General features: G+C 39.9%; 2 protein-coding genes and 1 pseudogene across 2 annotated transcripts; 2 read left to right on the plus strand and 1 right to left on the minus strand.

The window, feature by feature from the left end:
• The first annotated feature begins 3430 nt into the window (after positions 1 to 3430).
• On the plus strand, positions 3431 to 3718 carry LOC137754873 (small ubiquitin-related modifier 2-like). Its single transcript, XM_068530840.1, has 2 exons — positions 3431 to 3584; positions 3642 to 3718. The coding sequence occupies exons 1-2, from the start codon at positions 3431 to 3433 to the stop codon at positions 3716 to 3718; spliced, it is 231 nt and encodes a 76-aa protein (XP_068386941.1).
• A 3277-nt stretch (positions 3719 to 6995) lies between these two features.
• LOC137754961 (PRELI domain containing protein 3B pseudogene) lies at positions 6996 to 7591 on the minus strand (annotated as a pseudogene).
• Positions 7592 to 10126: 2535 nt separating this feature from the next.
• Positions 10127 to 11998, plus strand: RPS29 (ribosomal protein S29). The gene is made up of 3 exons (XM_068531034.1): positions 10127 to 10289; positions 10530 to 10629; positions 11900 to 11998. Exons 1-3 carry the CDS (start codon positions 10228 to 10230, stop codon positions 11906 to 11908), a joined length of 171 nt encoding a protein of 56 aa, XP_068387135.1. The 5' UTR covers positions 10127 to 10227; the 3' UTR covers positions 11909 to 11998.
• Positions 11999 to 12660: the final 662 nt, after the last annotated feature.

The raw sequence follows: 12660 nt of genomic DNA on the forward strand, positions 1-12660 counted from the left end.
GCTGCATGGCTTATGGGAGTTCCCCGACCAGGGATCAAACCCCTGCCCCTGCCAGTGAGAGCACCTGAGTCCTAACCACTGGACCGCCAGGGAATTCCCTAAAATTACTTTTCATTTATTTTATTTCTCCAGGTTTCTGTGCATACCAGGCATTCAACAGATAATTGAATATCTCTGGCTTCCCGAATTTGTGCCCACAGTAAACTTTACTCAGGTTTGTAGCTCAGCTGGGTTCAAGCTAGTAAAGTCATAATGTCATCATGTTCTTAGAGAGGACACAGTCTATGGACAGTGTAGACTTGTCTGCCCTAGCACGTTGGGACCAGATCTTGGAGGTTTTTTTAATGGTAAATTTCATCTAAACTAAATAAACCTGGGACTTCCCTGGTGGCGCAGTGGTTTAGAATCCGCCTGACCATGCAGGGGACACGGGGTTAGAACCCTGGTCAGGGAAGATCCCACATGCCGAGGATCTGCTAAGCCCGTGTGCCACAAATACTGAACCTGTGTTCTAGAGCCTGCACGCCACAACTACTGAAGCCCGCACACCTAGAGCCCATGCTCTGCAACAGGAGAAGCCACCGCAATAAGACTGCGCACCGCAACGAAGAGTAGCCCCCGCTTGCCGCAACTGGAGAAAGCCCGCGCACAGCGACAAAGACCCAATGCAGACATACATAAATAAATAAAATTTTTAAAAAACTAAATAAAGCTATATAGTTAACAAATATACACCTAAGAATTAGACCTTTATAGTGCTGCTTTTGATAGGGATAGAGTAGGATAATTAAATAGTTTAGAAATCTCACCAGGGGATTAAAGACAGAAAGGAAATTTTAAGGGAGTTTGGGAGACTGTTCTAAGCTAATGACCACTCAAGAAAAGAATCCAGTTATCTAGCAACAATCTACTCTTAACTTGAAGGAAGACCAGATGCATCCAAGTGCCAGGCACACTCAAGCCACAAACCCTGATAGTTAAAACACAAGACAATAGATATGGAGTCTGAATCTTGTCACATGAAGTCAGGGAGTTAGTGGTCCTTGAAGGATTGCATTTCTGCATGTAGCCAAGACGGGAATATAGGTGAAAGGGGAAAGTAGGTGAAAGGGGACATTATACCAAAACCTGAGATGAATGACCATATTTTAGTATATGTTACCACCCTTTTGCTAATATATATTTGACTTAAATAGTGCCATGACCATCCCGATTAGACCATATAGGAGGAAGGAGGAATTTACGATGTAAGCCTTTGAAACCGCTAGGGGGCTCCGAGGAGCTCCAGTTCTTCATGTCTCATGGAAGAAAGAATTCAGAGAGAGGCAAAGTGATAGATAAGAAGTGATTTATTAGAATAGGATGCGTGTGAGGCTTATAAGCAGGAGGGAGAGAGGGTGCTGCACCCCGAGAACTTAGTGGGCTCTGGTTTTATAATCAAAGGAAAAGTTGGGGGTGGGGAAGACCACCGTCTTCCTCATTCCTGAGTAGACGTCACACTTTCATCATCAGTTCCTCCTCCATGTCGGCTGGGGGACTTTTCTTGTCCCTTCATGGTCAAGCCAGGACTGTCATGGCACAATGGAAATAAGCAAAAAGGTGGTAACATATGCTAAAAATGGTTAAATCATTTCAGGTTTCAGTATAATGTCACCCTTTCTTTATATTTTTGTTTTTAATGTGCCCAGAGGAGCATGTCCTAGGAATCAATAACTTACTGAGTTCACTGGACAGGATGTGGGTCTCATACCACCATTGTTTTATTGTTTTGGGACATGCCTCATGCTTCTCTTGCATGGTTTTATTGCTAAGCAAGCCTGCTTGGTTTTGTGGTTAAGCAAACCTGCTTTCTTGAGTAATCATTAACTTACAGGGGTCTCCGACACTTTTTTATCTACTTACAATCCCCTAGTGGGATTAACTATTTAATTACCTACTTTGTTACTCTGTCCCTATCACCTTGACATCTACCAAAAAGTGAGGAAGAAGGTGGTCTTCTCCCCTCCCCACGTTTTGTTTGATTATAAAAATATAGCCCTCTTTGTTCTTGGGGCTGCCTTGCCTGCCTGTTTGTATCTCTCACAAGCATCCTATGTATGCTAATAAACTCACTCTTCGCCTGCCATTTTGCCTTTTCTGCAACGAGACAAAAGAACCTGAGCTTCAGTAAGTCCTATACTAGGTGAGTGGTTTCAATGAAAAGATAGTGGGTTGTTTTTTTTTTTTTAATAAATTTATTTATTTATTTATTCATTTCTGGCTGTGTTGGGTCTTCGTTTCTGTGCGAGGGCTTTCTCTAGTTCTGGCAAGCGGGGGCCACTCTTCATCGCGGTGCGCAGGCCTCTCACTATCGCGGCCTCTCTTGTTGCGGAGCACAGGCTCCAGACGCGCAGGCTCAGTAGTTGTGGCTCACGGGCCTAGTTGCTCCGCGGCATGTGGGATCTTCCCAGACCAGGGCTCGAGCCCGTCTCCCCTGCATTGGCAGGCAGACTCTCAACCACTGCGCCACCAGGGAAGCCCTTTTTTTTTTTTTTTTCTGGTGGGTGTATAAGGTGTTATTTTATACTTCCTAATGATGACTAATGATGTTGATTATCTTCTTTTCTGTGCCTATTGGCCATTCATATGTCTTCTTTTGAGACGTGTTTGTTCAAATCTTTTGTCTGTCTTTAAATGGGGTTATTTGTCTTTTTTTTTTTTTTTTTTTATGTATTTATTTTTGGGTGTGTTGGGTCTTCGTTTCTGTGCGAGGGCTTTCTCCAGTTGCGGCGAGTGGGGACCACTCTTCATCGCGGTGCGCGGGCCTCTCACTATCGCGGCCTCTCTTGTTGCGGAGCACAGGCTCCAGACGCGCAGGCTCAGTAGTTGTGGCTCACGGGCCTAGTTGCTCCGCGGCATGTGGGATCTTCCCAGACCAGGGCTCGAACCCGTGTCCCCCTGCATTGGCAGGCAGATTCTCAACCACTGCGCCACCAGGGAAGCCCAAAGATAGTGGGTTTGAGGTCCTTCCTAAAGTCAGGGATCGTGGGTTCAAGTCCCATCTGAGATGGAGTGTGGTTTCCCTTTTCCCTGTTGACACTCTTTGATCATGTTTTATGGGTTGTGTTTCCACTATGATTTCCTAATTAATACCCAGCTTCCCCTTCTTAGTATTGCCATGTCAGTTCAGAGCTGCATTACTTCCCTCCAGAATTATTTCTAAACCTACCAGGTCTTCTTACTTCAGTACACTTATTCATTCATTTAATATTTATGGTGTTCTTGCTGTATGCCAGCACCTGTGCTAGATGTCTAAAAGGCAAAGGTGCTCTCCCTCCTCCACCGCTGCCACCTCCTTCTTCTGCCACTCCTGGTGCTGCTTGTGTGCTCTTTTGATGCGGACCTGCACCTCTTTAGTGAAGCGGCAGCTGAGGAGACTCTGGTGCTCGCCATGGCTGATGAAAAGTCCAAGGAAGGAGTCAAGACTGAGAACAATGATCATATTAATTTGAAGGTGGCGGGGCAGGACGGTTCTGTGGTGCAGTTTAATATTAAGAGTCATACACCACTTAGTAAGCTATTGAAAGCCTATTGTGAACAACAGGGTATGTCAATGAGGCAGATCAGATTCCAATTTGATGGGCAGCCAATCAATGAAACAGACACACCTGCACAGTTGGAAATGGAGGCTGAAGATACAATTGGTGTGTTCCAGCAGCAGGCAGGAGGTGTCTACTAGAAAAGGGAACCTGCTACTTTATTCCAGAATTCTGTTCCTCCAGACCAAGACATTCTCAATTAGAAAACCGCAATTTGGTTCCACCACATCCTGACTACTACAGTATAGTTTTCTCTATTCTTTCATTTTCCCCTTCCCCCTTCCTTTATTGTACATAAAGTAACTGGTGTATTTGCACAAGCATAGTGCACTTTTTTTTTAAAGTAAATGGCCAATGGTATGTTTTGACCGACATCAAATGGAGATGGGTTGGGGAAAAATACTGGTTCTGTGAAAATACCCCCTTTTCTCCATTAGTGGCATGCTCATTCAGCTCTTGCCTTTATATTTCAGTAAGTTATTTTGCTCTCACTGTTTAGCAAAAAAAGAACAACATAAAAATCCTTGCATACCTTGTTTGATGGGAGAATTTTAATGCTTTTCATTTATCATTGTAAAACCAAGGACAATTTTATAACTTTTTTGTATGTAGCTGTTACAAGTAGGGCAATCTGTCTTTAAATTACTCTAAAAGAAATGAATCCTAGACAGTTTTCCCTTCAAGTCAAGCGTCTTGCTGTTTAAATAAACTTCTTGTTCAAATAAAAAAAGGCAAAGATGAGTTTACATTGTTTAGAAGAGACCAATAAACCAATAATTATACTATAATGGGAGAAATGTTAGATGAGAACATTAGAGGAGTATAAAGCAGGCAGATGATGAAAACAATTTTTTTGCTAAACTAAGGCTTTTTAACATCCTGAAAATTCTGGAACACGATTGAAAATGTTCAAGCAGGGGATAAAATTTAGACCTGTTTAAGAAAGGCTACTGTGGTCAGTGAAGGGATTAATTTGCAGTTAAAGCAAGCCTAGAGGCAGCAATACCAGTTACGAGGCTAATACAATAATCCACCATCCACACTGTTGTCAAATTAAATTTTCAAAGGTGTCTCTCATCACAGAATCCTAAAATGTTGAGCTGAAACATAATTTACAGATATTCTAATTCAGTTCTCTCATTTTATACGAGGGGAATGGAAGCTGAAAAGAGTAAAGGGATTTGCCTGTGACCTCATAGATAGTCATTGTTAGAACAAATCGTGCTAGAACTTAAGTCTCATATGTTGTGCTTAATTCTTCCCAAAAATATTCATGGATTTCCACTCCACAATTTAATTAAATACAGTTACCCAAAGCCTTGTCTCTTTTCCCCTTGGAATCCAGGTCCTATTACCTAGACGGACAAATCTCCCCAGAGGAGTCTCTATGGTTTTCAGTTCCCACTTAGTACCTGATCTTTGGGATTCCCTGGAGCTCAACTCTGCATTTTATTTATTTATTTTTAGTTAAAAGGAAGCTTTTATTAACAAGAAGGTTTTTCTTAATTCATTTAAGATCCATCTTTAATATTAAATTGGATAATATACTCCATAGTCCGAGTCTAATTCTAACCCATGAACACCTTATTCCAGTTTAGTCCTCTCAGATGCTTGCTATGTTATTTATATTTTAACAGGTAAAAGCCATTAACTACTAGCTACTTAACTAAAAGTAACTACACTGGAAAATGAAAATTTATAGAATTTTGTCGTTAGATCAGAGTAAAAAAATCAAACAGGATAAAATTTTGTTTAGAAATCTTTATCATTAGGGTATTCTTACACTTTTCAGAACAAGTATAATTTTCAGAAATTATACAAGGCAACTTATTAAATATCAATATTTAGCAATGTTTTGTTTAGTTGAAATGTTATTTTAATTGTAAAAACCATCTCCGGTTACAAAAAATGACCAAAAATCTTATTGGCTTTAACTTGCTTTTACAAATGTCCTAAGAAATCTCAAGCTAAACAATATTTTAAGTAGAAAAACAATAATTTTCAAATAGTTTATTATACTATTTTTGTGGTTTATGTACATATATTAACTGGTTTCTTTTATAGGAAACCTGACTAGAAGTTTATCACTTTAAGTACTGTGAAATAAAGGCAAGAGCTCATCACCTTTTAACAAAAATACTCTGTATGCAACATTTCCCAGTATCAAAGATATTCTTATTTATTTAGTGGTGGATAATTAATTGCCTGCTACAAAATACAAAACAAAATACATTTACTGGATTAGTTTTCAGACTGCAGCTGCCCTCTGGCATCCAAAGCAAGGATTTCCCATAAATAAAAGCTGCAAAGCAATTCACCTACTGGTTAGTTTAGGTCAATGCTTTTTTTTCACCCTATTATTCTTTTTTCTTCTCCACGGCCCCCATCCCCCGCAGTGACACGGTATTATTAAAAACATTCTGGAATTTATGCTTCAGATCAAGACATCATTTGAGTAATTTCAAATGATGTACAGCTCTTCACGTAAAAAAGATGTTTTGTGGTCATAATTAACTTCAAAAAGTAATTAGATTCAAATAACCTGGCATATCATGCTTTAGCAATTACAGAACGATGATTTTGACACATGGCAATTTATAAGTTAGGCAAATGTGAAATGCTAAAAGATGTGAACAGCTGTTCTTCTGTTTAAGTTTAGAGTGCTGCAAAATTCTGGCAATGACTTTTTCAGTTAACATAACCGGCCCACGATACAGCATACTAAGTCATAAAGTACAAATCTAAGGAAGGTAATACCTTTACTAAGTTACAAAACTTTGGCAAATCAATACAGTACTCTTTAACACAATAAAGTATATTTTTGTTGGAGTCATTTATTACTTTCGTGATAGTTTTTACTCCAAAAATGTTAAGTACCAAATTAAAACATTGTGATTTTTAATGGTGGTTTATAGCAGAGCAAATTATTTTATACAATCAATATCTTTTTAAAACTATACAGTTTCTCCTTTAAAAGTGAGTTCCCTCATGCAAGTTCTACAAGTTTGTTGCAGCAGGGTAGTCATGGGTATATAAGAGGTCACTCTGCTTGGTTCTGGGGTTGGTCCAAAACCAGGTAGAGTTCCAATGTGTGAAAAGCTTTAAAATTCTACCTTAAGGAGGTTTAATCAGCCAATACCAATTTTCAAGTACTTTTCAAAAATTGTTAAATTTTCACATAAATACTGGAATCCTCAAAATCAGGCAGTCATTTCAGACAACACTGATTTCAGCCCATCCCTTTTATTTAGAAACACTGCACCTCTTGGTTTTGATCAAGTCACATAGTCTTTCTTCAGCTTATTAAAAAAAAAAAAATTCTACCGAAAATATAGTTGTATTTTTTAAATAACAAATAAATATACTGCCAGCTTGCAGAGACCTGGGGAACTGGGTGTTGTTTATCAACTTTCATTATCATTTCTCCACAAATGCTGTTGGTGTCCTTATGCTCCCTCTTGCCGAAGCCGTCAATCCCTCAGTTTCAGCATTTAATTTATATATTACCCACTCCATTGCTTCTCGACCTTTATTAGCATTTGACGGTATCGTACTTGCCATCAGTCCTTCGAGGTTAACTGCCGAGACTGACTCCTTTCACGGTAATTATGGCTTCTTGAGTCAAAACAGTTTTTTCTGGGTCTTGAGGCAGTGGTTTGTATATGTCTCTCATCTACTGAAACCATATTTGTAAATGAAATATTAGTAGATTTAATTTCCATTGTTTTCTCTACGGGATCCACTACAGAATGTTCTTGCACATATGTTTTGGTTCTTGCTGCACCAATAATAGATTTCACAATGGAAGGCCGTCCCCACTCTGTGCTGAGAAGTCTATGGCTATGCAGCTTTCCAGAGGGATCTATGTGTCTGTCCAATGCATCGACTCCAACCGCACTCGGGTTCATAGGGTTTGGGTATTTCTGCATTGCAGCTGTTGTAACAGTTTCCCATGGGTGGTCAAAGACGTGCTCCGAAGTCCAGATCTTCATGGTGCCGGCGGCCTGCGCGGTGTCAGGTCTCTAAATAACAAATTATGGATGTAGAATCGCAAATAATTGTGAGAATAATTTAAGGAAGAAAATAGGAGATATCTGAATAATGGTGTCTTAACATACAGATCATTCCAATGTGCTTAAATTCAAAAATAATATCTATACTCTGTCCCATTAGAATGTTTCAGTCTTATAAGTATTACTTTTATTTTTTTCCAAAAGAGTATACTAATAGGGGTTATCTGGGCTAGGAGATTTTGGCATATTTCTTCTTTTTTGTATTTCATTGTATTTAAGAAAGAAAAAAAGAAAGAAAGACAGAAAGAAGGAAAAGAAAGAAAGAGAACTCAGTATGTATTATATTAGGGGGAAATATGTTTTAAAAGAAGAATTTAAAAGCCAAATACAGAAGAGTAATAGGAATCTGTAAGAAGAGTATAGGATTAAGCTAAAAGCTCTTTACAAACATTGGGTTAAAATGGACTTTTAAAACTGTATTCTCAGCTTTTTTTTTGAAAAAGAAATTGATAATTCCATCGGTGGAGATAGATGGTGCTACATTATCTTAAGACTGAGCAGGAAGTACAGCTTCTCAACTGCAGTTTTGTAATATCTCCATCAAGAAGAGTAACTTTCAAGACCAGAATAAACATTAAGAACTAGTTGAATATCAAGATAGTTTAAGAGATTGTTACTGTTCAAGTGTAACTAATTGCTTCTTGTTTGTCTTTTCTTCCCCACAGTTTTAAATGAGTTCACTTCTTTTGGCCCAGAGGATTATATATCAGAGTATTGAAAATATTTATGGAATTGATCTCAGAACCATTGTAATCTTTTAAGAATTACGGAGACCAATTGGGAAAGGCCTGAGAAGGATATAGGTGGGCAAATGTGTGATTAACTTTGGAGAGGCACATGGATTTTGGAAACTACACATCTATGACTGATATAAATTCCAGGCAAACTGTAGAAGCTTGACATTGGACCCTTCACAATCAGGCTTTAAGTTAAAATACCCTTTCAGTCATCTATCACTAGGCCTTTTGTGCTTCCTCCTCTCTAGTTACACAAGGTTGTTCATCCTCTCCAAGCTTTTTCCAACTCCATTCTTGGGCTCAAACTCTTCCTCTCACTATGCATTCCCTTCCATCAAGTGCTGCCTGTAAAAACCCCACTCTTCACTTAAGGTCTACTTCAAAGGCTCCTCAAATGAACCTCACACTGGAATTAATCTCTTTCTTCTTTGCTCCTTTTGTGTTCTATGAGCACATGTATCATCTAATGCAATTGTCCTACTAACTTAGTTGTATCCCTATCATTGAGTCGTAAAAGTTGAAACTGAAAACAAAACAAAACAAAAAAGTTGAAACTGGAAGGAAGGGCTCTGAGATAATCCTATTTTCCTCACTATATTTGTTTTGAGGGCAGGATCAAGTCATATATGGTTTTTAAATCTCTGGCTTGACTCCTTCCTTCATCATCTTGTTTTCGACCAGAAACAATCAAAAACAAAAAACAACAACAAAGAAGAAATCCTGTGTAAAGTTTCCTGCATTATTGCACCCTGTGGTACATTTTATAGATCTAGTTAAAGCTTTGATATCAGAGCCATGTACAATTTTAGGTTTAGCTAAAGACATTATAAATAACCATGTGGATTTTAGGGACATTTTTCAGATTATTAGATGGCATTTGGTTTTCACTAGTTATTTTATTACCTAATCATCTGGTCAAAGCAACATATACTGGGCATTTACTTGTTTCTTACTTTAAACTTAACTAACTACATTTAAATATTAAACACACTAAGTCTCGTGTCATTCTTCTGGAATGGTATAGGTGTATTTCTAGGAGCAGTGTGTCAATTAAAAAAAAGTTTGAAAACCTATTTTGTCTCACAAAACGGGAACTCCTACCGTTGACTCCTAGTTATTGCAGTTGATTTTAAGTTATTTTGTAATTTTACCCCAGTAGGTGTCAGTACTGAGTTAAGGCAAAAATCCTTTTTCCAAGTGTAAAATTTTAATTAAAAGAATGTAAAAGGTTCAGACGATGATGAAGAGACGGTACGATAGTGATATCATTTATTTCTTGAGGGTTCAAAACTCATTTCTGGGGATTCAAAAGAGACGGGGTCTCGCTATGTTGCCCAGGCTGGAGTGCAGTGGCTATTCACAGGCGCGATCCCACTACTGATCAGCACGGGAGTTTTGACCTGCTCCGTTTCCGACCTGGGCCGGTTCACCCCTCCTTAGGCAACCTGGTGGTCCCCCGCTCCCGGGAGGTCACCATATTGATGCCGAACTTAGTGCGGACACCCGATCGGCATAGCGCACTACAGCCCAGAACTCCTGGGCTCAAGCGATCCTCCTGCCTCAGCCTCCCGTGTAGCTGGGACTACAGGCGCGCGCCACCACGCCCGGCGAGCGAAGTTCGCGAAAGAGAAAACTAGAGGCTGAGGTGTTGGTGACGTCATCAGCTGTGCCCGCCTAGATTATTGCCAAGCTTCCTCTTCACATCCGCGAAACAGCGTAGCCACACTGCGCACGCGTCCTTTGTCAGCACTGCCTTCTGGGTAGGCTGTCTCAAAATTTTGAAGAGCGCCTGCGTGCGTCCCGTCTTTCCTTTTGCTTCGTTGCAGCCAAGAAAGCAACATGGGGCACCAGCAGCTCTACTGGAGCCATCCGAGAAAATTCGGCCAGGGTTCTCGTTCTTGGTGAGAAACAGAATGTAGCTTCAGGGAAGGGTTGCTCTGGGGCGCGACGCTGCTTGAAATGTACTGTGGAGGAGCCCGCGGGCGGCGCGGCGGGGGGAGACGGAATCGTAGCTGTGGCTGCCGCCATTGCCGGCCTGTGATGGGTCCGCGGAGACCGGCAGGCAGTGCGGGTGGTGGCCTCCCGAGTGCCGAATACTTTGCTTTCAGCGACTTGCGGTAACGCCATCTCTTTCCTCGCAGCCGCGTCTGCTCAAACCGGCACGGTCTGATCCGGAAATACGGCCTCAATATGTGCCGCCAGTGTTTCCGCCAGTACGCGAAGGACATCGGCTTCATTAAGGTACGGCCGCCGCCGCCGTGCTCTCCTGTTTCCGTGAGGGGCCGACGAGCGGGTAGTTCGTGGTGTGGGCATTTGACCAACGCTGCTTTCCTCTTGGAGGTAGCAGGGCCCTTCCTTGCTAGCGGATGATACTGTTGAGAGTTTTGGCAGTCACGTTAATAGAATGGGGGTGTGGGGTGAAGGCCTTAAAAGGAGACTTTCTCATTCCTTTTCACCCACTTCTGACAGTTTTAGGTGCTATGTATAATGTTGCATAAAATTACTTTTCAGAAACAATTAAATACTAAATCTCTAATCGTATTTAGCTAATTTTCAGCAGAATACATACGTTGTCCGCTGCCCTGAAATGTTGGATAGGGTCGTGCAGTGGAATGAGCTTGAGGTTTGGGGCCAGGTAGACCTTTTTAGGATTCAGAGATCTGAATCTTAGTCGTGTGACTTTGGTCAAGTCACTCAAAGCTAAGTTTTTGCCTGTGAAAAATAAATTGCAGGTTTGTTGTAGAAATTAATGTATAGATGAAGCTTTCTTGGCTCCTAAAAATCACTTAAATGCTAGAAGTGAAAACTAATTCCTTATTGGCTCTTTGAGATACAAAATAACAGTCACTACCTTTTTATTCATAGTTAGAAAGAACTCAAAAATATCGAGTAGAATGTATTTGTTAAAATTAGGTGTCCTTATGTTGAAATGTTACAGTGGATATAAGTTGTTTAACGTGAGATTTCTGTGACAGGAACAAAGTATCTTGAACTTTTGGCTTTGACCAAATACTTAAGAAGTATGTTTAGTGTTACTTTATGGAAGTTCAAATAACTTAGTTGGAGGTAGTAGATCAGAGAATGGCCCCAAGCCCGGTAACTTTGTGTCCCATTTTTCAGAGGTTAAGATTAAATGAGTTAATTTATGAACGGTTCCTTAGAATAGTGTTAGAATTTGTTACCTACTTAATGACCATCCTGAGCTTTTGCTAAAGATCATTTTATGTAGTAGTGTTTTTCTAGCGGGAAATTTCTTTGATGGTAGAAGTGGGTATACCAGTATTAAAATTCCCTGTCTAAAATATAATTGTTGAGATTTTTGGAGCAGCCTGTAGTAGGTGTTCAGTAAATATTTAAGTTCTTTAGATCTCCATAACTAGTTGGGGTGGGTCAGATTTCCAGTTTAAACCTCATTCTGTAGTGAGCCATTTTTTTTTCCTGAGAATAAAATGGATATTTAAAGCATTATGCATTAATTCATTTCCTATCTGCCTTTTTTTTTTTTTTGCAGTTGGACTAAGTGTGAACTTCTTGAATGGGTCATCACGCATATCTGCCTTCCTCAGAAACAATACTCTTTGTATATAAAATAAAAATTTTAAAACTTCAATTATGAATGTCTTTCATGTGAATGTAAGAGCCAATTGTTTATAGAAATCTTTTAAAAATTATCTTCAGTGGATTCGTCTTCACAATATGTGTCTTATTTTCCTTCAGTTATATAAAAGTATTCTTGCTGGACTCTGGTAAATCCCAGTTTTATTTTTATACTTAACATCTTTTGTTCCATAAAGTGCCCACTATATATAGGAGCATCCAGCATATAACCTGAGACAAATTGTCTTTTGAGTAGTTGACTGGCTACAGTGAGCTGGGCAGTGAAAGTAAAACTATTGAAAATTGATTTTGAGAAAGAAGGCTAGCACTAAAACCTGCTCTGAGCATTTACCTGGTGGTGGCAGTCCTAGCTTTTGGTATAATTAGCAAAACTTGTAAATTTATCAATTATTTGTATGTGGAAGGGGTGGGGTGGAGAGTGATTAAAAGTAAAATGGGTCTTGTGAGCAAAAGTAGATCTTAGTGGGGCAAGGGTAGAGACAGGGAAACGAGTCTATCGGAATATTTTAGGCAAATGATCTTGGCTTGGGCTAGGATAAGAGTAGTTGAGGTAGTCACAGTGACCTCTTGAAGAGGAAAAAGACTGGATTTGCTGAAGGATTAGTTGTGGGAGAGCAAAGGATGACTCCCAAGGGTTTTGGCCTGAGCAACTGG

The sequence above is a fragment of the Eschrichtius robustus genome, chromosome 1 (genome assembly GCF_028021215.1).
Source record: "Eschrichtius robustus isolate mEscRob2 chromosome 1, mEscRob2.pri, whole genome shotgun sequence".
In the NCBI taxonomy this organism is placed as follows: Eukaryota; Metazoa; Chordata; class Mammalia; order Artiodactyla; family Eschrichtiidae; genus Eschrichtius; species Eschrichtius robustus.